General features: G+C 41.2%; 5 protein-coding genes across 5 annotated transcripts; 3 read left to right on the top strand and 2 right to left on the bottom strand.

The window, feature by feature from the left end:
- The first annotated feature begins 308 nt into the window (after positions 1-308).
- Positions 309-1,319, top strand: LOC133002905 (P2Y purinoceptor 13-like). Its single transcript, XM_061072495.1, has one exon. It carries the CDS (start codon positions 309-311, stop codon positions 1,317-1,319), a length of 1,011 nt encoding a protein of 336 aa, XP_060928478.1.
- A 1,973-nt stretch (positions 1,320-3,292) lies between these two features.
- Positions 3,293-4,288, top strand: LOC133002904 (P2Y purinoceptor 13-like). Its single transcript, XM_061072494.1, has one exon. The coding sequence runs from the start codon at positions 3,293-3,295 to the stop codon at positions 4,286-4,288; it is 996 nt and encodes a 331-aa protein (XP_060928477.1).
- Positions 4,289-6,524: 2,236 nt separating this feature from the next.
- LOC133002902 (P2Y purinoceptor 13-like) lies at positions 6,525-7,520 on the bottom strand. The gene has a single exon (XM_061072493.1). The coding sequence runs from the start codon at positions 7,518-7,520 to the stop codon at positions 6,525-6,527; it is 996 nt and encodes a 331-aa protein (XP_060928476.1).
- Positions 7,521-9,284: 1,764 nt separating this feature from the next.
- LOC133002901 (P2Y purinoceptor 13-like) lies at positions 9,285-10,292 on the bottom strand. The gene has a single exon (XM_061072492.1). The coding sequence runs from the start codon at positions 10,290-10,292 to the stop codon at positions 9,285-9,287; it is 1,008 nt and encodes a 335-aa protein (XP_060928475.1).
- A 3,214-nt stretch (positions 10,293-13,506) lies between these two features.
- On the top strand, positions 13,507-16,808 carry LOC133003713 (P2Y purinoceptor 13-like). The gene is made up of 4 exons (XM_061073503.1): positions 13,507-13,552; positions 14,845-15,046; positions 15,131-15,520; positions 15,861-16,808. The coding sequence occupies exons 2-4, from the start codon at positions 14,864-14,866 to the stop codon at positions 16,323-16,325; spliced, it is 1,038 nt and encodes a 345-aa protein (XP_060929486.1). The 5' UTR covers positions 13,507-13,552; positions 14,845-14,863; the 3' UTR covers positions 16,326-16,808.
- The last annotated feature ends 10,724 nt before the right edge of the window (positions 16,809-27,532 follow it).

Here is a 27,532-nt window from a genome sequence, read left to right as displayed (position 1 = left end):
AGTGTTAGATAATGTGACATTAAACATATTCTGCATGTGATTATGGCCCAGATATCCACTGGAATCTTCAAAATATGAGCCCAGAGGTTAATTCGTTTTCAGCCGAGGGGCTCCGAGATTATAAGATGTGTATTTTACAACTAACAATTATAAGTGACTAATGTTCCTTCTTCATTTTTGTAAGTTAAATGAAAAATCCAACCAACTGATGACAGACCAGTTCAGGATTAGGATCTTGAGTCCTGCAGAATAAGAAAAGTTTCAGTCTTTATTTGATACCTGCCTTTTTTTTAATTTCAGATTCTATGATGGTGGCCAACAACACATCAAACCTCTCCTCGAAGTGTGTCACTTTCACAGATACCATAAATGTGGCTGTCTCATACCTCTATTTCTTCGAGTTCCCCATTGCATTATTTCTCAACGGAGTAGCATCATGGGTTTCTCTGCACACCTGCTCCACTTCAACTTTCGTCGTGTATGTAAAAAACCAGCTGGCTGCCAACCTGCTCATGACTCTGACGCTGCCGCTCATGGCAGCGAGCATGCTTCCTGGAGCAACCTTCGAGCTAAGGGCGTTCGCCTGTCGTTATTCTAACGTAATCTTCTACTGCTCCCTGTATGCGGGTATCTCTTTAACTGGTCTGATCAGCATGGACCGATTCTTCAAAATCGTGAGACCGTTTGGAAAAGTGCTGGGACAGAATGTGACGTTCAGTCTGGTGATGTCCACTCTGGTTTGGGCAGTGTTAGTAGGCACCACGGTCATCCCAACCATGATCCTAACCGACAGGAGCCCTGGTAATTACTCAGGAGACTTCTGCATGTCCCTGAAAGGTGCAGCTGGTAAGAAACTGCATGCATATGTGGTTTTATTCATGATGATTATTTTCTGGTCCATCAGCGTATTGATCGTATTTTGCTACATCTGCATCACCGTGACGTTTGTGCAGTCCTTCAGAAACTCCAGGAGCAAAAACAGCCAAGGGACGAAGAAAACCAAACTGCGAGTCTTTTTGACCGTCCTGGTGTTTTTTGTGTGTTTTATGCCCCTCCACATAACGCGCATTCCTGTTACCCTACAATATGAATTCTCTGACGATGAAGTCTGCGATAATGAAATGTGGTTGGAGATTGCTCATAAAATAGCCCTGTGGATGTCTACCACAAATATTTGTCTGCACCCTCTTCTCTACAGCTACCTGAGCAAAGAGTACAGAGACACAATGGTCAACATTCTGAAAGCTGGAGGGAAGCTTGTTGGGTTGTATTCAGCTGAGAATGAGGATGTTTCCTGTGATAAAAAAGTCAGAGATTGATCTTCAAATGAAAGGTAATAAGATAGAAAAGATAAACAAGATATTCCTAGTTAGAAATTATGTTGTTGTTGTGATCTCTCAGTGAATATCTTATCTTTAGATTGCATGTTTTATTGTTGCTTTATGTTGCCCTCTAGTGACCTAAGATTAGCTTCTATTAAGACTGACAATCCACTATATCCATAAAAACAAGGTCAAAGAATAAATAAATGATATGTATGAGGAAGTACAGGAATAATAATCTCTCTATCAAATATTCATGCTGAAGTGTAATTTTGAAAATCTCTGAATAAACGTGAGTTTGAAGTTTCCACATTTGTGTTTTGTCTGGATCCTATTGTTGTATAACTAAGCCTTGTCTCACATGAGTTTGTTAAAAGGAAATTAAATGAAAAGTTTACTTAAAATATATAAGGTTAATATTTTTTTTAATTGTATTGATTTAGATCAAATATCACTTAAGAGTCCATATTTTTCAGCACTAAAGAACAATATACAGCAATTGTGTTAGTCATAGTTTTGATACATTATTTCAATGACTCAGTTTAATAGTACAGAGACATTTCCACTTAATTCTTGTAAATCATCTATCCAAATATAATATTATCCCTGAAAAAACATTAACCAACAATATATTTTTCTTGTCTAAATACAGTTTTATATTCAGGTTTTCATTGCCTCTTTAAATGATTTGATTTTTCTGTAATTGCTTTCTCATAAACAAACTTGGTATGTCCAACAATGTTCTCCTAAATTCCAATTTAATTAATTGCATCAAAATAATCTAGACTGTACTGCAGGTTTTTAAACTATTATTAACATATACAAAATATTTTGTATGTATTTCCTGCCCTTTGAACTGAAACACCATCAGCAGAATGAGCAACTGCTGACCCCATCCTCTATGAGGAGACCCCACGCTCCACTGAGGCCTGTTGGACTGTTCGGTTGACTCTGACAACTGAGTCCACCTTTTGGTCAGAGGGTGTCACTGCATCAGTTGCTGCAGACTCTTGCTATCAGAGCTATAGTGATGTTTAATTTGTGATTCCTGAGGAAACACTAGTTTCCCTGAATCCAAAGCTAAGCTTTACGAGGTGTTTACAGTCTGAGCTGAGCAGTGTATGACGTCTGACTTGATTTTGGATAAAGACCAGTGTGCTTTTCCTATTTTTGCATATGTCCTGATAAATTGCCGTTCTCATCGCAGCTGAACCGTTGATTTGTTTGCTAGGAAAATCAACTGTGTTTCTTAAACACCTGCCATGTCAGTATCCTTGTCAGACACGCAGGTCCAAGTCGCAACTTGGTGTTTGAGAAGAGTGAATTGAGTCGTCAACGGTAAGTTATTATCAAAATGTATATTAATCTCTTCATCAGTACAGAGCCTAGTGTTTGTATCTTACATTATTGTGTCTTCTGAAAACAATCCTGTTCACCATGTTTCTGTGCAAGTATAGTATTGTTATGTATCGTTACACAGAATTTTTTTGTACTAAATGATTCCATGAATATGCATTAATGTTGCATTTTTTACTTTATCAATAAAACGAGCTGATTCCTGTTAACTATGTTTTGAATTTAATTTAAAAGAAATTAGCTTTATTTTGTGCAAAATAGGCGCATCACAGTTATTGGCAGTGTTTATTAACCTTTTGCTTGAAAAATACATTTATTTACGATGATATCTAGAAAAAAACACCAGGAACAACACACTGCTTCACTTTGATTACTCTGGATTAATGGATGGATCTGACATTTGATGGTAACCAGCAGAATCGATTTCTTTCTATACAAGTGAAAGAAAGAAATTAATAAAGACTGACGAATATTTTTTTGTTGAATAATTTGTTTGTATCAATGGAACCCTGCTAAAAAACTTAACTGTCTACATAATAGTTTTTTAAAATCTCGTAGTTTAAATGTGGGTTCTGTGTGTTTTTAATTCTTTACCTTTTCCTGCAGGTGCAGTGATGGCGTTAAATCAGACGTCGCTTTATGATTCCTTGTGCAACAGTTTCACCTACAACCCAACCGTTGTTCCCGCTCTCTACTTCTCGATGTTCCCCATAGCTCTGCTGCTGAACGGTGTAGCAGCCTGGGTGTCTCTGCACCTCAAGTCCACCACCACCTTTGTGGTGTACCTCAAAAACCTTGTCGCTGCTGACCTTATCATGACGTTGCTCATCCCGTGGATTGCTGCGGCTGACTTGCCGCATCTGTCAAAACTATTATTTGTACCGTCATGCCGTTATTTCAGCTCACTTTTCTACAGCACAGAGTACACATGTATCGCTTTGTTGGGCTTAATCGGTCTTGACCGTTTCTTCAAGATCGTGTCACCTCAAAACAAGTTAGCTCAGAATCTGACCGTGAGCAAAGTGATATCGGGCACAGTGTGGTTAATAATGTTCGGAGGCACAGCTTTACCAACTATCATTTTGAGCAACAAATCAGTGGCCAACTTGACAGAGACCAGCAATTGCCTGCAGTTGAAAGGACCGGCTGGAATTGAACTCCATAAGAAGATTATAATCTACCTGAATTTTTTCTTTTGGCTCGTCAGTGTTGTCATTGCGGTTTGCTACATTTGCATCGCACACAAAGTCATCCAGTCTTTTAAAAACTCTGGGAGTAACAACAACCAGGGAAAGCAAAAGATCAAGCTTCGTGTTTTTGTGGTTGTCTTTGTGTTTTTTGTATCGTTCGCACCATATCACATTTACAGGATCCCTTACACTTTTCAACAAGTCCAGCAGCATTCGTCCAAAACCACCTGCGCTTACTTGAAGGGCAAGTTTGCCAAAGAATTCACGCTCTGGCTCGCCAACACAAACATCTGCATGGACCCACTTATCTACGTCTTTCTGTGTCGAGAGTTCAAGGACAAGCTGATGTCTATGATGAAGAATGTTGCCACCGCATTTAAAGTAGCTTCAGCAGGCAAAGCAGAGGCTGCTTCGGTTTAGAATCTGACAGACATCATGAAAGGGGTATGGAACTGGACTGAGCTCAGGAGGCACGGCATATTTTGTAGACTCAGTTTATTGCTTCAGATATTATTCAACATGCTTTTGCCTGGGTTTACTTACTATTTACTGACTTCATAATCACTATTTAAATCCATATTAAAGTTTGCTGTGATGTTTTGCGTCTTGTGACTCTTGAAAGCTTGAAAACCATATAACGGAAATAAAATGAGGATGAGTGACATAAACATTATAGGGTGACATTATTATTGTGTGTTCGTGTCAACATAACACAGCTTTACAGTAGCTCTGAAGATTCAATATCGAAATTGATTTCTAGGAGATCAGAAATGAGGCCGCCATGCAAAACAAGGAGGTATTGTTTTGTGTATCTCGCACTGAACTCCTATGTGGTTTGTGGTAAATGCCGAATAGGTCATGTCTTTAATGCAGCTCTGCAGATTTATAATCTGTATATCTGTTCTTTGTGGCATGTCAGTGTTTACTGTAAAGAATAAAAAGATGTTTGCAACAAGCACCACGTTCGTTTTACTGCAGTGAATTTACTATAATGCCTTTTATATGCTATTAACAGTTGTGAAAACAATTTAAAGGAGACATATTATGCCCATTTTACCACAAGTTGATATGGTTCCTTGGGGTCTTAATGAAATGTCTGTAATATTTTTTGGTCAAAATACCACAAGGATCATTTAAAACAGCACCCTTTGTACCCTGTCTAAAACAGCCCTCCTCAGATTGACCTGTTTTGAGTGCCCCGCCCCCCCCCCTGTCACCGCCCCGCCCCCCCGTCACTGCCCCGCCCCCCTGTCACTCACACACAGACACATCCACTTTCACGTCTTAAATCCCCCTTAGCATATTTAAGGTTGTTAAAATCATTTTAAGTCACTGTCCTTTACATATATTTCTGTATCCATTTATTTAAATACATGCATTAGATGTGTGTATACAGTATATAATTGTATGTGTATATTTATTCATACAGGGCTTATATTCTGAGCGCACATACACACACACACACACACACACACACACACACACACACACACACACACACACACACACACACACACACAGACACACAGACAGACAGACAGACAGACAGACAGACAGACAGACAGACAGACAGACAGACAGACAGACAGACAGACAGACAGACAGACAGACAGACAGACAGACAGACAGACAGACAGACAGACAGACAGACAGACAGACACACACACACACACACACACAGACAGACAGACACACACACACACACAGACAGACAGACAGACAGACACAGACAGACAGACACACAGACACACAGACAGACAGACACACAAAGACAGACAGACACACAGACAGACAGACAAAGGGATCGTGTGGAGCTGTAGCTTTGGAAGCTAACACTGCTCCCCCCCCCCCTCCTCCTCCTCCTCCGCCTCGCCGCACAGGAGAGGCCGTCCGCTGAGCGAGCCCCAAGCACGGGTGCAGCTCCTGGCGCTGTTTTAAATGATCCTTGTGGTATTTTGACCAAAAAATATTACAGACATTTCATTAAGACCCCAAGGAACCATATCAACTTGTGGTAAAATGGGCATAATATGTCTCCTTTAAATTGTTTTCACAACTGTTAATAGCATATAAAAGGCATTATCAACACAATATATCACTACAGTAAAACGGACGTGGTGCTTGTTGCAAACATCTTTTTGTTCTTTACAGTAAACACTGACATGCCACAAAGAACAGATATACAGATTATAAATCTGCAGAGCTGCATTAAAGACATGACCTATTCGGCATTTACCACAAACCACATAGGAGTTCAGTGCGAGATACACAAAACAATACCTCCTTGTTTTGCATGGCGGCCTCATTTCTTATCTCCTAGAAATCAATTTCGATATTGAATCTTCAGAGCTACTGTAAAGCTGTGTTATGTTGACACGAACACACAATAATAATGTCACCCTATAATGTTTATGTCACTCATCCTCATTTTATTTCCGTTATATGGTTTTCAAGCTTTCAAGAGTCACAAGACGCAAAACATCACAGCAAACTTTAATATGGATTTAAATAGTGATTATGAAGTCAGTAAATAGTAAGTAAACCCAGGCAAAAGCATGTTGAATAATATCTGAAGCAATAAACTGAGTCTACAAAATATGCCGTGCCTCCTGAGCTCAGTCCAGTTCCATACCCCTTTCATGATGTCTGTCAGATTCTAAACCGAAGCAGCCTCTGCTTTGCCTGCTGAAGCTACTTTAAATGCGGTGGCAACATTCTTCATCATAGACATCAGCTTGTCCTTGAACTCTCGACACAGAAAGACGTAGATAAGTGGGTCCATGCAGATGTTTGTGTTGGCGAGCCAGAGCGTGAATTCTTTGGCAAACTTGCCCTTCAAGTAAGCGCAGGTGGTTTTGGACGAATGCTGCTGGACTTGTTGAAAAGTGTAAGGGATCCTGTAAATGTGATATGGTGCGAACGATACAAAAAACACAAAGACAACCACAAAAACACGAAGCTTGATCTTTTGCTTTCCCTGGTTGTTGTTACTCCCAGAGTTTTTAAAAGACTGGATGACTTTGTGTGCGATGCAAATGTAGCAAACCGCAATGACAACACTGACGAGCCAAAAGAAAAAATTCAGGTAGATTATAATCTTCTTATGGAGTTCAATTCCAGCCGGTCCTTTCAACTGCAGGCAATTGCTGGTCTCTGTCAAGTTGGCCACTGATTTGTTGCTCAAAATGATAGTTGGTAAAGCTGTGCCTCCGAACATTATTAACCACACTGTGCCCGATATCACTTTGCTCACGGTCAGATTCTGAGCTAACTTGTTTTGAGGTGACACAATCTTGAAGAAACGGTCCAGACCGATGAAGCCCAACAAAGCGATACATGTGTACTCTGTGCTGTAGAAAAGTGAGCTGAAATAACGGCATGACGGTACAAATAATAGTTTTGACAGATGCGGCAAGTCAGCCGCAGCAATCCACGGGATGAGCAACGTCATGATAAGGTCAGCAGCGACAAGGTTTTTGAGGTACACCACAAAGGTGGTGGTGGACTTGAGGTGCAGGGACACCCAGGCTGCTACACCGTTCAGCAGCAGAGCTATGGGGAACATCGAGAAGTAGAGAGCGGGAACAACGGTTGGGTTGTAGGTGAAACTGTTGCACAAGGAATCATGAAGCGACGTCTGATTTAACGCCATCACTACACCTGCAGGAAAAGGTAAAGAATTAAAAACACACAGAACCCACATTTAAACTACAAGATTTTAAACTATTATGTGAACAGTTAAGTATTTAAGCAGGGTTCCATTGATACAAACAAATTATTCAACAACAAAATATTCGTCAGTCTTTATTTATTTAATTCTTTCAATTGTATGGAAAGAAATTGATTCTGCTGGTTACCATCAAATGTCAGATCCATCCATTAATCCAAACGTTAAATAAACACTTCCAATAACTGTGATGCGCCTATTTTGCACAAAATAAGGCTCACCGTTTCTTTTCAATTCAATTCAAAACATAGTTAACAGGAATCAGCTCGTTTTATTGATAAAGAAAAAATGCAACATCAATGCATATTCATGGGTTCATTTAGAATAAAAGCATTCTGTGTAACGATACATAACAATACTATACTTGCACAGAAACATGGTGAACAGGATTGTTTTCAGAAGATATACATTTTGATAATAACTTACCGTTGACGACTCAATTCACTCTTCTCAAACACAAAGTTGCGACTTGGACCTGCGTGTCTGACAAGGATACTGACATGGCAGGTGTTTAAGAAACACAGTTGATTTTCCTAGCAAACAAATCAACGGTTCAGCTGCAATGAGAATGGCAATTTATAAGGACATATGCAAAAATAGGAAAAGCACACTGGTCTTTATCCAAAATCAAGTCAGACGTCATACACTGCTCAGCTCAGACTGTAAACACATCCTAGAGCTTAGCTTTGGATTCAGGGAAACTAATGTTTCCTCAGGAACTGGACTCAGTTGTCAGAGTCAACCGAACAGTCCAACAGGCCTCAGTGGAGCGTGGGGTCTCCTCATAGAGGACGAGGTCAGCAGCTGCTCATTCTGCTGATGGTGTTTCAGTTCAAAGGGCAGGAAATACATACAAAATATTTTGTATATGTTAATAATAGTTTAAAAACCTGCAGTGCAGTCTAGATTATTGTGAGGCAATTAATTAAATTGGAATTTAGGAGAACATTGTTGGACATACCAAGTTTGTTTATGAGAAAGCAATTACAGAAAAATCAAATCATTTAAAGAGGCAATGAAAACCTGAATATAAAACTGTATTTAGACAAGAAAAATATATGGTTAATGTTTTTTTTCCAGGGATAATATTATATTTGGATAGATGATTTACAAGAATTAAGTGGAAAAGTCTCTGTTCTATTAAACTGAGTCATTGAAATAATGTATCAAAACTATGACTAACACAATTGCTGTATATTGTTCTTTAGTGCTGACAAATATGGACTCTTAAGTGATATTTGATCTAAATCAATACAATTAAAAAAAATATAAACCTTATATATTTTAAGTACACTGTTCATTTAATTTCCTTTTAACAAAATCATGTGACACAAGGCTTAGTTATACAACAATAGGATCCAGACAAAACACAAATGTGGAAACTTCAAACTCACGTTTATTCAGAGATTTTCAAAATTACACTTCAGCATGAATATTTGATAGAGAGATTATTATTCCTGTACTTCCTCATACATATCATTTATTTATTCTTTGACCTTGTTTTTATGGATAAAGTGGATTGTCAGTCTTAATAGAAGCTTATCTTAGGTCACTAGAGGGCAACATAAGGCAACAATAAAACATACAATCTAAAGATAAGATATTCACTGAGAGATCACAACAACAACATAATTTCTAACTAGGAATATCTTGTTTATCTTTTCTAACTTATTACCTTTCATTTTAAGATCAATCTCTGACTTTTTTGTCACAGGAAACATCCTCATTCTTAGCTGAATACAACCCAACAAGCTTCCCTCCAGCTTTCAGAATGTTGACCAGCGCGTCACTGTACTCTTTGCTCAGGTAGCTGTAGAGAAGTGGGTCCAGACAAATATTTGTGGTAGTCATCCACAGGGTTATTTTATGAGCAATCACTAACCACATTTCATCGCAGACTTCATCGTCAGAGAGTTTATATTGTAGGGTAACAGGAATGCGCATTAAGTGGAGGGGCATAAAACACACAAAAAACACCAGGACGATCGAGAAGACTCGCAGTTTGGTTTTCTTCGTCCCTTGGCTGTTTTTGCTCCCGGAGTTTCTGAAGGACTGCACGACCGTCACGGTGATGCAGATGTAGCAAAATACGATCAATAGGCTGATGAACCAGAAAAGAATCTCCATGAATAAAACCACAAATGCCTGCAGTTTCTTACCAGCTGGACCTTTCAGGGACATGCAGAAGTCTCCTGAGTAATTACCAGGGCTCCTGTCGGTTAGGATCATGGTTGGGATGACCGTGGTGCCTACTAACACCGCCCAAACCAGAGTGGACATCACCAGACTGAACGTCACATTCTGTCCCAGCACTTTTCCAAACGGTCTCACGATTTTAAAGAATCGGTCCATGCTGATCAGACCAGTTAAAGAGATACCCGCATACAGGGAGACGTAGAAGATTACGTCAGAATAACGACAGGCGAACGCCCTTAGCTCGACGGCTGCTCCAGGAAGCATGCTCGCTGCCATGAGCGGCAGCGTCAGAGTCATGAGCAGGTTGGCAGCCAGCTGGTTTTTTACATACACGATGAAAGTTGAAGTGGAGGGGATGTGCAAAGAAACCCATGCTCCTACTCCGTTGAGAAATAATCCAATGGGGAACTCGATGAAATAGAGGTATGAGACAGCCACATTTATGGTATCTGTGAAAGTGACACACTTCGAGGAGAGGTTTGATGTGTTGTTGGCCACCATCATAGAATCTGGAAAAAAAAAAAAAAGGCACACTGTTTCACTCATTTTCACCACTTTGAGTACAAAAACAGTATCAGGTGAAAGGACGATTTACCATCAAAGACAAGGAAAAAGAAAGAGAATTTCTGATACACAGCAAATTTTATTTAAATTTGATCAACTGCTACAAAGATGCACTGGCATGCATTTATGTATTGGATTAACATTTAGCCATGTAAGGAAAGGTTTCGGAGATGAATGGCTAATGTATGAAGCCTATAGGGGGTGTAGTTTTACATGAATTGCACTCTGCTTGGTTGTCTTTATGAACTAAGAACTGCTCTACAGTATTCCAGCTGGCCCTGTTGGACCTGATTTGCATCTGACATTAACTTAGACGACATTTGCTACTATAATTGTGTTTACTTTGCTCAACCAAAGCATTTGAATGCACTTTGGTTGCTGAACTTGACACTTCCACTTTTGACACAGAACCGGGGAAGTTATGCAATTGTTGGATTAGTTTCTACCACAGTGAGCACAAAATCTAAAACAATGGATTGTGTTACTTAATGCTAATTGTACTACATTAAATCCTCCACATTTTAAAATCTTCCGTTTGTCAAAATGTAACATTAAACATTAATTTTGTTTACTTAGGTTATATTTCGTTGCTTTATACTTGATTTTTAAATCAGTGTATGGAGAAGTTTATATATTCAGTGTACATCTGTGCAGTTCAATTTGCTTCACATTAAATTAACAGTAAATACCCATACATTTTATTTGACAATTTGCCAGAATTTTTGCAGTTAGATTGATATAACCATTTATTTGTTATTATCTAGTGAAGACCTTGAAGTAGTAGAGCCAAACGATGTCTTATACAATTACAATTTTACAAAAACTATACTTTGAGAAAAGCCATTTCACAATAATAACAATGCCCTACGAAAAAAATCTATTTGATCCAAATGAATCTGATTAATAGCAAGTAAGAAAAATGCTTCTGTGGGAAAAACATACAGACATATATATATATATATATGTACATACTTGGCACTGTTAACTTTATTAAATGAAGATTTTACTCTTACTTCAACTGTTTTCTGTGTATGATTAATCTTAAACTATCCTCCCCTGCTCTACACATTGATCACAACTTGTTTCTGTTCACTACATCATGAGGGAGTTTAGTGACTGGGCTTGAACCTTATTGATAAGGAGGTTAAAGCCCAGAAACATTGAAGTTAATCAAACTTATAGGCCATGGTGAGGCAGTATTGAAATTGTATATGCTCAGTCTTTGTACACTTTCTCAATAACTAACCAAATATTTTTGTTTGACTCCCTGCATGACTTTCCATAGTAATCTGAAGCACCTTTTTTCCATAGAGTTGTGAGAAAAAATATCATGCCACTCACCGAGGATGATGATCTCTTTAACTCCACCTTCACAGGAGAAATAACTAATGTGTCAACTCTTCCACCCAACAGATTCAAATCTATGACATTGAGCTGCTGTTGGGTAAAACCATTCAAATTCCCTTCACCGCGGTGAGCCATGTGTTTTTAAACTAGAGTGAAACCATTTCTGACTTTGAATAACAAATCAAGGTGGATTTTTTTTCTATTGGTCTCCTCTGGCCATTAACTCCAGCTGCTTTAAACCTAAATGCTCCTTTAATTTTGACACAGTATTCTGCTTATGTGACTTATTATCCAAGACAATCATTCACTGATAACGTGAACAACCTTCATGCACATAACAGTGTGTTGACAGGAGTTTACATGTAAGACTAGCTGTTTAGTGTTCAAGCAGACTGTAAAAGAGGAATAAGGGGATTGACCTAGACATTTTATTTCATTTTCAGTTTGTAAGTTAATATTTCACGATTAGAAGCTGTAAAGATAATTTTGTTAAGGGGGAAAATATCAAACTCTGAAAAAACTTTAGCACACAACAAAAAAGCTGTTGATAAGTGGCCGGGTGCTCGCTGCACCTCGGCCGGGAGACGCGGTGCGAGGTGCAGCGAGCACCCGGCCACTTATCAACAGCTTTTTTGTTGTGTGCGAAAGTTTTTTGTAACAAATTAACGTATGTAGAAGCACTACAAAAGTGGAATTTTCATAATATGTCACCGTTTTCTCACTGTGGTAAACAAACACGAAAATAAACAAACAACAAAACAAACTGACTCTTTGGAACAACCGGAAAGTATCTGGTTCCAGCAGCTCCAACGCAGCATCTTTCACAAATTCTTGCCATGATGCATGTCAGTGTTTACACATATGAAAATGTTTAGTGAGATCATGACCTGGCAATCTTATAGCCAGAGTGGGACCACTATGTACTTCATTTTATTGCAAAATATAATTGCTGTCATAATAATGTTTTTGTATATCTGAATTATGTATTGACTCGTGTGCCGGATCAACTGTCTCATATAGATATTTTTTCAAACCAATAAACAGACCATCTGGTATAAACTGTGATGTAAATTAAAGTACAACAAAGTTAAAAATGTACAGACCATTTGGATCCTGCTTAATTAACAGTAAAACGTCAACAACAATAACAGTAGTAGTTTCAGCGACTTGTAGTAAACATTCCTGTCATCTCTCAACTATTTTTTTCCCATCTGTCATTATCCTTGGCCCAGAGATCACACAGGAAATCATGTTGTCTTGTTCTCAGAGAGCACTATTTTTATCATGAGAGCACAAACGGGAATTAAACTGGATGAAAAAAATGTGTTGTGATCAGTCAGTAATACTGTGCCGTGTGTTGCATTTGGTGGTAGTTACAAATTACATGCATGCGAAAACAGTACATAAGAATAATGGGGAAAAAAACCCTCTTGCACAAAGTTGCTTCCCCAGTTAAAACCCATCTCGTGAGAAGTAGCACAGTACATGGAACCCGTTATATGTCATTCTCAACCACTAAAACCACAGATGAGCTTCATGAGACACGGTGGACATATAACAGTGGTAAATAAGCGGCAGGGGAGGAGGGAGGAGCTGTGGGGGCGCAGAAGGTCTAAAGATGTGGGCCGAGAAATGAGTCCATGACTTTCGTGTGTGCCTGTCAACAGCAGTTGTGAAGTGACGCAGGCAACAGCGGAGACAGGAGCACTGGCACGGAGCAGAACAAGCTTCTCACCAGACAATTGCAACAGGAAGCGAGGAAGGAAAGGCTCTTTTACCCGGAGGAAGACTGGCAAACTCTTTGGGATTGTGACAAGACAGCCTCACAGTAGCTCCAGAGACCAGCCATTGTAAGAGCATCAAACACACACACACACATGCATAAAGCGAGCAGGCGAGAGAGAAATGCTGGGAGACACAGAGAGACAGAAACCTCTTTAGTTCAGAGTTAGTGTTTCTTGGTTGATTAAAGAACTGAAAGAACACAAGGAGGTTTTTTTAATTTGGGCTTTTCTTTTGTTTCACTTTCTTCCTGCTGGTTCGAAAGGGGAAATTGGTTAATTCACTTCTTCCCTTTTTTTTGGAAATAGTGTAATTTTTTCTATTGCTTTAGTCATTTTTCTTCACATGCTTCACAGTCACAGACAATAAGGATACAATAAGGAGGTAAGACTCAATTATTGGCTTCTTCTGGATAAAATACTGGGCACAAAAGATAGGATTTGTGTAACAATGTTTGTAACGGAGCTAATTAGCATCCCTATGCACAGTTGAACAGAGAAAAGTCTGAGAGTACTGTATGTTCTAGTTGCCAGGGCACCTGCTCATTGGCTCAGTGTAATTCTAAGCTGTTAAGGTTTTCAGTGTAAAGACAGCACACCAGACAGATGTACTGTCAGACAGGAGGAGAATTCTTAATGAACCAATCCAGCAGGTATTGAATTCTGACAGTTGAACTAAAGTGACAGTCTTACCACTGTGAACAGGCTTTGAGAAAGGTCAATTCTGAAATGACATTTACATGTTCTGAAATGAAGCACTTACAGCATGTTAAGAGTTTGTTTGATTTAACTTTTTTGTAGTTGTTAGATAGAGATACATGATCATGATCACGCAAAAACTATTAAGAAGAAGAAATTGGAATCTGTAAGTGTGTGCAAATTGGTTCAGATATTAATTTTAAAAACCCTGAATCTAGTGGATTTACATGTGGTTTCAAAGGGGTGTAGGCTCTTTTCTGCCGCTGTATCGTAACAAGCAGGATGAGAAGCCTGTAAGTAACACCAATGTGTAACTGATAAACATCATGTGGCCTTTGCAGTAGAGACTTTATAAGTATAATGGGACTGCTGCCTTGGCAGATGTATGCACTCAGAGTGCAATTCTTGTTCTATAAATATGTGAAAAAAAAAATAATTGGAAAACATACTGATGACTCGGCTACAGTCTTTTTGAGGGTTTTCTTGGCGATCCAGAAAAAGTTAACAGCAGACACAATGTCCTGATCTATAAATGTGTAAAGTATGTTCTAAGATCAGCACAGTATGAGTGATTCTTCTATTCATGACACATTTTTTATCTACATTTATAGATTTTTTAGGACGCCTGTCTAATCTCTTCTGTCCGTCTTATCCTTCCAAAGCTCCAACAAGGATTGCAAGATGAACAGCACCCTGTCGAACACCTCCGTCAAATGTGTCCGAGACACCAGCATAACAGCAGTGGTGTTCCCCTGTTTGTACAGCATCCTCTTCATAGTTGCTCTGATACTGAATTCCCTGGCTGCATGGATTTTCTTCAGCATCCCCAGCACCTCAACATTTGTGGTCTTTCTAAAAAATGTGGTAAGACGTGACGGCTTTTTGAAATCTAGCTGTTGTTCTAAAGTGAGACAAAATAATAAAAATAAACTTGTGATCATTTAACAGGTGGCAGCTGACTTGCTGATGACTCTGACCATCCCTCTGAGAGTCTTAAGTGACGCGGGCGTGGGCTCCTGGCGTCTGCGCGCCTTCCACTGCCGATACTCTGCGGTTCTCTTCTACATCACCATGTACATCAGCATCCTCCTGCTGGGTCTGATCAGCCTGGACCGCTACCTGAAAATAGTCCGGCCCTTTGGGAAAAGTGCTCTGCAGCGGGTCCGAGTTGGTCAGGTGCTGAGTGCTGCCGTCTGGGTGGTGATGTTGTCTTTGGCACTGCCCAATGTTATTCTCAGTGACAAACCACCACGGGTCTCTGGAGGCAAACTGAAGTGCACATCCATGAAGAGCGATGCAGGGCTGATGTGGCACGAAGGATTCAACTACTTCTGTCAGGTAATTGCAAGGAGCTAATAATCTTTGTTGTTCTTCACCGTTTCCAGACTAGGCAAAGTTATGCTATATAGTAATATCTAAATTTCTACTGTACAGACATGAGAGTGGTCTCAATCTTCTCTTCTAACTCCCATCAAGAAAGTATATAAGCATATTATGAAAATCTTTGACGATTGCACAAATGGTCAAGAATAAACAGTTAATTATCAACTACACAACTATTAACATGTTAATACAACTGACCTTCAAATTGCTGAAGTACAAAAGATGGAAATTAGCTGTGAGAAAAGCCATGAGAAGTCTCTGCCTTGCCTGAAGTTTTTTTGTTGTATGTTTGCAGGTGGTTTTTTGGGGTACTCTGGCCTTGATGGTGTTTTGCTACACATTCATCAGCAAGAAGGTTTATGAGTCATACAAAGCCTCAAAGAGCAGATGTCAGGCAGCCCGACGCAGAACCAAAGCAAAAGTCTTTGTGGTGGTGGCGGTGTTTTTCATCTGCTTCGCCCCCTTCCACTTCGCCCGAGTTCCCTACACTCTGACCCAAACCCGCGACAAGATGAGCCACTGCCAAGCACTCTACATTGCCAAGGAAACCACCTTGTGGCTGTCAGCCACCAATGTATTTCTGGATCCGCTTATTTATGTGTTCCTGTGCAAGGTATTTAGGAAAAGACTGACCGCTACGCTCTGTCTTAAGCCTTTCAACAAAGGTGCCACGGAATCTCCAACGGCAACATCAACTCAGATGGAAATGTCACAGCTGGGCAACAATAGCAAAGTGTCAAGTAATGGGATGTCACAGTAAAACAATGGACAGTGGACAATGGAACACAACTGTTATGGTCTAGGAAAGATGGGACATGTGTTACTTTACTTGTAAATAGCAATTTATTTTGAAAAAAAAGGTTGTATAAATTTAACGCAGTGTGACCAAAACCTGTTAAATTTTAAAACTGTGGGGAGTTGGGCAATCAATGATGACGTTTTATTCCAGTAATGGCTGTTTTGAATACTTTGCTAACCAAGCACATCCGCCACTTGTTTGCTAAGTCATTTCCTTAATTGTGCTTATTGTTATTTTCCACTTCCTACTCTCTAATCTTGCTCAAACTGCACTTTCCCCTCCCAGAACTTTGGCCAAAGGGTGAACATGTTGACAGCTCATATTCTCCAATGATTATACAGCAAGCAAAATGTTACCAGGGACTGAATGATAACAAGATGAGCAGAAAAGACGACAATAGCTGCATGCTTACAGCTGTAGGCTTACCTTCTGTCCAATAAATACATATATACCTATATTAATAATAAAATAATATTTTTCAGACTACAATTACACGTTGTCCAGTCTTTATACTGATAATCTCAATAATGATTATAACAGAGTAACAGGTCAAAGCGTTAAATAGGCCAAATGTTGTAAGAATAGGCCACAACAAATATAGGCCCAATTACAATATGTATATGTCGTTTGAAATTAGATCAAGAGAGTAAAGGTTTCTCAAACTTGAGATGGCTCACAAACAGGTGGTGACATTTTATTTTGTGTGGTGGGAAAATTATTGTATGCATACCAAGGTTTCGAATTTAGAGCTATTCGTAGTGACTTCCCTTTTATGATTCACTCACTAGATAACTCTGCTTACGATCTTATTTGAGCAGACGAGCAACAGGAACTAGTCATCGCTCTGCAACGCCAGGACAAAAAGCGCCCATACACAAAAATAACTAGAACATAGATAAAATCATTGGACGAAATTGCCGTTGTGTCTGATTAATTTCTGAATTAAATAAGACGAGAGAAAGTATATAGAACTGGAATAAATTGACTTTTTCCAACGCGGCACAGCTGAAGATGGGTTTCACGCCATTCACAGACTGGTTCTGCAGGATTAATGTCACCTCCCACCTGATTTACAATCATGTCTGCATGTGGCTCTGATTAATGTAATAATGAAATATGGTTTTCCTCCAACCCACCCACTGTCAGCTACAACAGAGGCTGATGTTTGGGCAGGAAATTAATGAGCTAGAGAGCAGTTGGAGCAGAGACTGCAGCCAGGGGAGGGACCGTTCGTCACCCTCAGATTAAATCCCCTGACAGATGACCCTGCAGTATTGAATTATGAGAAATTCTAAATGACATTCATGGGAATTAAATAAACAGAGGAGATAGCGTTGCTTAGCAGTATGCATGGACACAGGTTGGGGACAGAACAGAGGCAAATTAATAGGGTGCAGGTAGAAGGTAGGGGCTGACAGTTTCACATTGGATGCGTGTGGAGGACTTGATGAAACACAGTGGTACAGCTTACGTGTCAGAGAAGCCTGTCAAGTCTACATGTCAGTGATGCCAATCAGCAGAGGTTTATGAACTGTTTTATGCCGAGACGCTGCAGAGAGGTGGCTTTTGGGCGGCTTATTAGAACTGTAGACTTAAGCTGTAGGACAAAAGAGCCATTTTCAATTTTTCACTGAGTGAAACTAGTATAAGCATGAGGCGGTTGTATGCCTCCACCAACCAATCACCTCGCAGCTTAAATTCATATCTGTCCAGACCCACGTTATATATGCAATGCTGAACTTGAAGGAATTTAATATAATATGTAAGGGTTATTTTTTTATATTTTCTTCGCAGAATGAAAGTAATCACTCTGTTGAAAGGTATAAATCCAAGGTTACAACTTTTTTCCCCAAAATTACAACGGTGGATGTTGACCTTTGGTGTAAAATATTTCAGAACAAAAAAATTCCCTAGAAGATATCAGTTCTAAAAAAAAATATTCCTATTATTAATATAAACTTATGAGTTCTCGGGACTATCACAGCAACCTTGACATTTGACCACCAAATTCTAATCACCTCATATTTGAGTCCAAGTGGACACTGATGATCAACCCCTCAAACTAATGTGAAGGACATTGACTTTTCAATAACCAAAATCAAACGATATGTAAGAGTCTAAGTAAATTTTGTCCCAAATTTGAAAAAAAAGACAGACTGGCAGACAAGACACTATGCCTTTGTCTATGGCTGAAAATAAAGTTGAGAGTAAAAACCTAATGCCGTAAAAGAACAACTGTCATGCAACAGTAACGTCCAAGTCATTTAAATTACTTAAATGTCAACACCTCTAAGACACTTATTCAGGTTATTTATCCTACTTAACCCCGAGAAATAGAGCGTAACAGTTACTGCCCACTTTTGGATCAGCTACGGTTTCACCAGCAATTTTCCACACCTTTTCAAGCACGTTACCATGCCAACCAGCCACAGGATGAAAGAATTAGAAAATGGAAAAAGACACAAGGTACAAGACTGAGGATATAATTACATAAGAATGAAGGAACAACTCATCCCACAAACCATTGTGACCAATCCATTTCCCATGTCTTCAACTGGCTCCTTCTTGAATTAAACTTTGTTGTGGTGATTCTCTTCCTCTTATTCCATCGTAGCCAAAAGTTTTTCGCGGTTGCAGACACGCTAACACCTGGCTCCACCAATCAGAGACGTCGCTGGTACACCTGAGGATTGTGGGTAGTGTAGTATTTGGCGTTGACACCGCGAATAGAACAAGTTTGTCTGAAAACCAGAGGTGTAAAAAGTACTGAAATATTGTACTCAAGCAAAAGTACCTTTACTTTGATGAAATTTTACTTAAGTACAAGTAAAAGTACCCATCTAAAAATCTACTCAAGTAAAAGTAAAAAGAAGTTCATTTAAAATGTACTTTAAGTAAAAGTTACTTAGTTGCTTCCAACAACTTGATGGGGGCCGCTCCTATACAGTGCAAAAAAGGACAAGGGGTCATAAATCCAATCCAAAAACAGTTATTTTTAATTAAAGGAGAATCTTTACAAATATAAGTGCAATGACATTTAACATGTCAAACATTAAACATTTAACATGTCAACACAACATTTAAGAACTTTTTGGAGGACATGTCAAGACATGAACCACATGACAGCTAAAATAAAAAGTTAAAATGCCGCTGTCCCACTGTATATTTAAACTTTTGGTTAAACTTTGGGACCACCTTGAGAGCACTGGTCTACAAACATCTTGTTGAGTTTGAGCATTGTATAGCTGTTGCCTCTTTTGCGTTTGAAGGCAAACTGCCTGCTGAGATATGGCCACGGGTTTTCTTCATCTGCTTTAATCTCAACTGGCGGAAGTTGCTTCTGCTTGTTGGTCGTCCGCAATATCATCCTTCTCTAGCTCTCGTGACTCGGCACCAGCGGGCTTGCATCGACTCCATCATCCACTCTGTAACGGCCCCCCGCTTCTCCACACAAACGCTGAGTCTCTTCAACTGATGTACACGGTTCTTTATTCTTGCATCTGGCTTGCCGTAGTAGCACCGTAAAACTGTAATAACAGTTACAAGTTACAAAAGCTTTTAATCATTAAAACCAAACACTAACGTTTAAAATACAACGAACAAACAAATCGCCACGTGAGACACATCTGACTGTTAACGTGACATAGCGACTCCCTTCCGCTCTACCCGCAGCAAAGTAAATGGGACCAGCTTCCTTTCCTCGTTCCGCTTTGCGAGGGGTGTTAAGTTATCGTGGTTTGGATGGTTCTTAGGTCCGAGAAGTGCCGCACAGCTGGCGTCCGGTCTGGTTTCCGCTTCTTTGCCGCGCCGGGCTGTACGGCCGGTATTTTATTGCAGTGGGGCGGAACGGAACGAGGGATCTGGTGTGTCGAAGAAAACTGTCCGCTCCTTTGCTGCAGGTATTAATGCGAGGGGAGTCGCTACGTGTAAAGACAATAACAATAATAAAACTGAAAATACCCCAAGACCTAGCTGAACGTAACAACAAAATAAACCGAACCCAAAATAGCAGAATAAACAGTATGCAGAAAGTGGCAGGTGTAGCAGCCAGTTACACTCCCACCAAATCCTGATATAAACAATTCACCAATAGTACTATACAGGATTTCTAGGTTATCTAATTGCCCTTTACATTTATATCTCTAGGGTAGTTGTACGTGTGATATATTCTATGTGCAGGATGTTTATACTATTTGCCCTCGAGGAGGAGCACCAATTTCTGGACAGGTCTCTCGACCACTGAGGGTTTGGATGAAAGACCTTGCCCTTTCATTGCTTTCTGCCCTCCTGTTTGAACCTTGACCCGACGAACGAGGCCGTCGCTGTCTGGAATTGCTTCAACCACTCGTGCTAGTAGCCATTGATTCCTTGGGAGGTTATCGTCTCTGATGATGACTATATCATCTACTTTCAGGTTACATCGTGGTACATGCCATTTCTGACGCTTACGGATGTTCCACAGATACTCCTTTTTCCACCGACTCCAAAACTGTTCAACCAAATACTGGACTCTTCGCCACCTCTTTGCTGCATACAGATCCTCCTTAACAAACTTCCCAGGAGGTGGCAAGGGGACTTTGGACTTCATCATGATGAGGTGGTTGGGAGTCAATGGCTCTAGCGCCTTGGGATCGTTGATTCCATCCACGGTAAGGGGGCGACTGTTAACGATGGCCATAGCTTCATAGAACAAGGTCCTGAGGGAAGCATCGTCGATTCGGCCAGCGCATTGTGCAAGGGTAGCGTTCAGCACACTCCTAATAGTCCGGATTTGGCGCTCCCACACACCACCTGCATGACTTGCAGAGGGGGCAGTAAAGATGAATTCACATTGGTTTTCAGCTAGGAAGAGTTCTATTTGTTTAGTGTCGGATTGTTTAAAAGCTCCTCTCAACTCGTTCCTAGCGCCGACAAAGTTGGTACCTTGATCACAATGAAGTTGTCGGACGGCTCCTCTGATACTGATGAAGCACCTAAAGGCATTTATGAATGCATCGGTAGATAGGTCTTCCAGCATTTCAACATGGACGGCTCTGGAAGAAAGGCATGTGAATATTAGACCATATCTTTTATACTCCTTGCGAGCCTTCTTGACAAGGAATGGGCCAAAGCAATCCATTCCGCTATATACAAAGGGGTCTGAAATTTCAACTCGCTCTTTGGGAAGTTCAGCCATTCGTTGCTCCTCTGTAGGTGTTCGAAGTTTCCTACATCGCACACAACCATGAATCAGCCGGGCCACTAGCTTGCTCCCCCCAATAACCCAAAATCCATTTGCTCTGAGTTCCATTTGAGTCTGGCTACGGCCCTGATGGCAGGTCTTAATATGGAAATGAGCCAAAATCAGCGCAGTGATACAACTCTCCTTTGGTAGGATTATTGGGTGTTTTAGCTCTCGACTAAGAGAAGACTGCTTCAATCTTCCACCAACACAAATAACTCCATCATGTAGGATTGGGTCGAGGGGAAAGAGATAACTTGAACTTAAAATACTCTGACCCTTTAGGAGCATTTCTAACTCTTTAACAAAGGCTTGTTGTTGAACAAGTTTGATTATGACTTGAGCAGCTCTTTCTCGTTCTTCGATAGTCACAAGCTCACTGTGTTCTCCTTTTAATCCGAGCTTCTTAATCCTTGCGACCACTTTGAGAAGTTTTGTCCAAGAAGAAATCTGACCTATTTGATGAAGGATGTCTGAGCAGTCAACCTTGGTTACAAAAACAAAAACTGTCTTAACTTCTGGGTCACCAACGAGTAGTTCAGTTAACGGATGTACCTCTTGCTCCCATAGAAACTTGGGTCCTGGGATCCAATTTGAGGTCAGAATTTGTGTTGCATGGAGCCCTCTTGATGCATGATCGGCTGGGTTATTTGAGGTGTCAACGTAATGCCACTGGCTGGGATCGGTATTTTCCCTTATCAGCTGGACACGGTTTGCAACAAAGACATGAAACCTACGTGCATCATTGTTAATGTAGCCCAGCACCACCTGGGAATCTGTCCAGAAGAACTGCTCATCAATTTTAATGTCTAGCACGTGTTTCAGCATGACGCTTAGTTTGGCTGCCACTACAGCCGCTGAGAGTTCTAGCCTTGGGATGCTTGTCACCTTTGTTGGTGCAACTCTTGCTTTGGCCATTGCGAGGGTGCAATGCACTCTACCTTGGTCATCCTTGTACCTGAGGTAAGAGCAGGCCCCGTATCCCTTGCTGCTGGCATCAGAGAAGTGATGTAGTTCTGTTCTGATTATGTTGCCAAAATCTAGTGGGTGGTAACATCTTGGAATGGCAACATCCTTTAACCTCAGAAGGCCGACCTTCCACTCCTCCCACCGTGATGTCACATCTTCAGACAAGGGGTCATCCCATCCAAAGCCTCTGCGACATAGGTCTTGCAGTATACACTTTCCGTTAAGGGCAAAGGGGGCGATGAACCCAAGTGGATCATAAAGAGCAGCTACAACTGATAATATACCTCGGCGAGTTGAGGGATGGTCTTTCAATCTGATATTAAAGCTCAGAGTGTCTTTTTCTATTGCCCACTGAATACCAAGTGCATGTTCCGTCGGAATAACGCCCATCTTCAACTCAAAGGGTTCGATGGTTGGTGCTCTTTCTGAGGGTTTCACACATTCCAGGACCTCCTTTCTATTTGAGTTGAACTTGTGAAGGCGTAGCCCTCCAATGTTGCACAATTCCTGCGCCTCAACGACCAGTTTCTTAGCTTCCTGAACTGATGCAACGCTGGCTAGCCCGTCGTCGACGTAAAAGTTTTTCTCGATGAAAGCCGATGCTGCTGGATGGTCGATTGCGTGTTGCCGTGCCAGATACTTTAACCCAAAGTTAGCGCATCCTGGAGATGAAGCTGCTCCAAAAAGATGGACGGCCATCCTATACTCCTGTGGTTCCTTTTCCAGATCTCCATTTTCCCACCAAAGGAACCGTAGATAATTACGACATCCAGGACTGATGAAGAATTGGTGGAACATTTTTTCGATGTCGCAGATGATGGCTACGGCATCCTTCCTGAAACGACAAAGAACTCCTACGAGGGAGTTGATTAAGTCAGGTCAAGTTAATAGGGTGTCATTCAAGGAGATGCCACGGAATTTAGCCGAGCAGTCAAATACAACTCTTAGTTTCTCAGGTTTTTTGGGGTGGTAAACGGCATGATGAGGGAGGTACCAAGTGATCTCACCTTCGGTTGAACTGGGTGCTGGTTCTGCATCCCCTCTCTTAATGATTTCTTCCATGAATGTTTTGTAGTGGTCATGATATTTTTCATTAGCCTTTAACTTCTTCTTCAAACACTGAAGACGAACAGTAGCTAATTTCTTGTTGTTCGGTAGCAAAGGTGGACTGACACTCTTGAAGGGGAGAGGCATTTCGAAGTGTCTGTCCTCTTTCTGCTTGATGTGTTTACTGAGAAACTGTAGGAACTGAACATCCTCCTGAGATACATACTTGTCCTCATCGACCCTTTCATTGAAGTCTAACTCCAGGGCTTTCAAAACATCACTGACTAATGGGGTAGGAATTTCTTTAACAGCAACCCTGTGAACGAAGCTCTGACTTCCCTGTCTGTCTAGATGAGGATTTGCTGAACCTATGAGGCTCCAGCCGAGCTCGGTTCTCTGTGCAAAGGGTTCGTTGTCTTTGCCTATGACTGCTTCGAGTGGGGCTAGTGCTAACGGAGAATCATAACCAATTAGCAGTCCTACTTCCCAATCTTGGAGCGGTGGCAACATGTCGGCTAGATGTCTTAGATGAGGCCACGTTTGTGCCGTTTCTCTTGTTGGTATATACGACTTCTCCACTGGAATAAAACTACGAGTGTAGGCTTGCTTCACGTGGATATGTTTATCAGAATTGAGGCCTCGAACTCGTAGACCGCGGATACTCGTACTTTCCAAGATGGTGTCGACAGCTGTCATCGTGCTGAGTTTCAGCTTCACTGGTTGCGAGTCCACATCCAGGTCTTGAAGCAAGTCTTCTAGGATGAATGTTGAATCACTCTGTGTATCGAGTAATGCATAGGTGAGAACTTCTTTTTGTGGCTCCTTTACCGACGACACCAGGACTGGGACTATGCTAGAGGTAGCGAGGGCACGTTGAGTGGATGCGTAGGACGTGACTTTGAGAACCTCTTTACTCGGGCCATCGTCTGTTAGGGCAGAGCCGTTTCTTGTCGCGTCCCCTGGTCCTTTCATCCACTCCTCATGCAGGCAAGTGGGATGCCTACGACCACAGGTATTACATGCATGTCGCCCTTTACAGTCTTTAGTGATGTGTCCCTTTCTTAGGCAACCAAAACAGAGGCGATTCTCGTGGATGAATGCCTTTTTGTCTTCCATAGATTTCGCCGCGAAAGAAGGGCACCTGACGATGCCATGCGTTTCGTCTTTGCAGACCACACATGGGGGTCTTCCCCTATAATTGGCCGTTTCAGGTGCATCTCGGGTGGCGTACTTTAATTGGGCAGTTGTATTGAGGGATCTGGCTCCCTTCTCGACTGTGGGTTTAAAGTTCATGAGGTGTGGGGAGGTGATAGGATTGCAAGATATCCGGGCTTCTTTGTTCAGGAACGCTGTGAAACTTTTGAAATCCGGGTAATCCCCCGATTTAAACAGGTTATCGTCGACGATTCGGCTCCACTTTCGTACGATCCATTCAGGTAGTTTTTGAAGTAGCTTGTGGTTTTCTTCGCAATCGTTCAAGATGGTCAAGCCTTTAACGTGTGGGATTGCCTCTGCACAGCCTTGGAGAAAGTCTGTAAAATCTCTCAATGCTAGAGGATCGGTCGCGCTGATTTTGGGCCATCTGGCGAGCTTGTCTCTTAAGGCCTTTTGAACGAGGAATGGGTTTCCGTATCTCTCATGTAGGACCTTCCAGGCGCCTGTATATGCGTCCTCCGAGTTCCTGTAGAAGAACCCTTCCACCGCTTTGCGGGCTTCTCCGACGAGGTAGATCTTTAGGTAAAACATCTTCTCGCTTGGTGAGAGAGGTTTCTGATCGATAAGCGTTGTAAAAGAAATCTTCCAATCAGTGAACTTCATAGGATCGCCATTAAATGTTTCTGGCTCAGGTACAGGCAAGCGATTTATGCTGAGTGAGCTTGCTATTGCTTGGGCCAGAGAGACGGTCTCTTCGGATGTAGTTGCTCTCAGAGGTGCTCGTTGAGGTTGGAATGATGACGCATTTGGATTCAGCTGAGCTTCGTATTCAGTCACCTTGTGAGCAGCGTCCGATTCATAGTTCATCCCACTTTGGCAGTCATCTTCAAAACTGTTATAGGCTCTTACTCTAGCAGCTGCTACCAGGACTTCCTTCTCTGCCTTCAGCTGCTGCAGGTTTGTTCTTTCCTCTTTTAGGTTGGATTGTCTCTCCGTCCTTTTACGCTCCACTTCAGTCAACATGGCCGCTTCTTCGAGTTTCCATTCGCTTTCCAGTGTTCTGAGCTTGGATTGCTGGGTTAGAATGTCTTTTGTCGCTTTTACCTCTTCTTGCTTGGCTGCGAGTTCTGCTGCTGCGTCTTGTCGTTTGCTAGAGCTTGTGGAAATTGCAATTGATTGGTCTGAGTTCCGTGATGTTTCTGAAAATGCGGTTTCAGTATTGGTAAGTCCAAAGCTGGAGACATGCTCTTCCTTACTCAGCACTATTCTCACTCTCTCCTTCTCAATTCGTTCGTTATAGTTGCTATCGATGATGTCTCTGCGATTACTCACAAGTGCAAGGATTTCTTCGGTCAGAGCAGAGCAGGTGTCCATTTTGCCAACGATATCTGAAGTGGAGGTTTGGTTGCGTACGAGTGGCTCATAGTGATGATGCACCGCGTCACGTTTTGTGGTAATGTTGTGTTGGATTTTGTCGAGGTCATCTGGAGAGCAGTAGTTTTTTAATTCAGTCCGAATTTCTCTTGCTGACAATTTCCAGGACTCATAGGACTTATAAAAGGTCTTTTTGTGCTTTAGGCAAGTCTCTTTGTGCATTTCTTGGACCTTATCTGGTATTTTTCTTTGCCGTGAGTCTGGTCTGTCTTGATGTATGGGAACTGATTTACTCTTTGCTGCTGCTTCGAGTGACATTTTATTTTACTTGCGTTGCTAATTTGACTATCAGGCCTTAATCTTTAGGTGTAATATACAGTATGCCTGAATAGAAACTCTACAAGTGGTCGCTCTAATTTGGTAACTGCTGTTTCTTTAACCAGACATTTACACAACAATTGAATAATGTATATTCAGTAATAGTTTCAGTACAAAACAGATGCAACATAAATATTATAAGCAAAGAGAAAGGTTTGGTTGCGTACAAACAAAAGAGGATGCGCTATAAATATGCTTAGCAGGCTATCCTAGGCAATTTAAACAGTGTTTACGCTCCTCCTTTACAAACAATAAATAATGTTGCAACATGACACATATTTACCATTGGTTGTTATAATCATCATCATTATTATTTCGTGATTAGTTTTGACACAGCAGGAAAGTCCACAACATTTTTCTATTTACATGTGAAAGGCTTCATTCAACTTCCATATACATGTCTCTCAGAGCGTCTATAGTGCGTGCACTGTGATGCGCTATCCGGTCTTGTCTGACTGTCGATGTGTAAGTTTTGTGTCTTCGGGTGAAGACACGAGTTGGAAGACGTTTGGGTGTAGCCTCGAGTTTTACTGTAACGGCCCCCCGCTTCTCCACACAAACGCTGAGTCTCTTCAACTGATGTACACGGTTCTTTATTCTTGCATCTGGCTTGCCGTAGTAGCACCGTAAAACTGTAATAACAGTTACAAGTTACAAAAGCTTTTAATCATTAAAACCAAACACTAACGTTTAAAATACAACGAACAAACAAATCGCCACGTGAGACACATCTGACTGTTTACGTGACATAGCGACTCCCTTCCGCTCTACCCGCAGCAAAGTAAATGGGACCAGCTTCCTTACCTCGTTCCGCTTTGCGAGGGGTGTTAAGTTATCGTGGTTTGGATGGTTCTTAGGTCCGAGAAGTGCCGCACAGCTGGCGTCCAGTCTGGTTTCCGCTCCTTTGCCGCGCCGGGCTGTACGGCCGGTATTTTATTGCAGTGGGGCGGAACGGAACGAGGGATCTGGTGTGTCGAAGAAAACTGTCCGCTCCTTTGCTGCAGGTATTAATGCGAGGGGAGTC

This window comes from Limanda limanda, chromosome 6, assembly GCF_963576545.1.
Source record: "Limanda limanda chromosome 6, fLimLim1.1, whole genome shotgun sequence".
Lineage (NCBI taxonomy): Eukaryota > Metazoa > Chordata > Actinopteri > Pleuronectiformes > Pleuronectidae > Limanda > Limanda limanda.
The sequence above is the reverse complement of the archived record's forward strand: the minus strand, read 5'-3'. Positions and strand labels throughout refer to the sequence as shown.

Bases quoted from the DNA above. Each gene is read 5' to 3' on its own strand.
- LOC133002905 (XM_061072495.1), top strand. From the start codon at position 309: ATGGTGGCCAACAACACATCAAACCTCTCCTCGAAGTGTGTCACTTTC.
- LOC133002904 (XM_061072494.1), top strand. From the start codon at position 3,293: ATGGCGTTAAATCAGACGTCGCTTTATGATTCCTTGTGCAACAGTTTC.
- LOC133002902 (XM_061072493.1), bottom strand. From the start codon at position 7,520: ATGGCGTTAAATCAGACGTCGCTTCATGATTCCTTGTGCAACAGTTTC.
- LOC133002901 (XM_061072492.1), bottom strand. From the start codon at position 10,292: ATGGTGGCCAACAACACATCAAACCTCTCCTCGAAGTGTGTCACTTTC.
- LOC133003713 (XM_061073503.1), top strand. From the start codon at position 14,864: ATGAACAGCACCCTGTCGAACACCTCCGTCAAATGTGTCCGAGACACC. The intron at 15,047-15,130 runs GTAAGACGTGAC...ATCATTTAACAG, and splicing joins TGGTCTTTCTAAAAAATGTG to GTGGCAGCTGACTTGCTGAT. The intron at 15,521-15,860 runs GTAATTGCAAGG...GTATGTTTGCAG, and splicing joins GATTCAACTACTTCTGTCAG to GTGGTTTTTTGGGGTACTCT.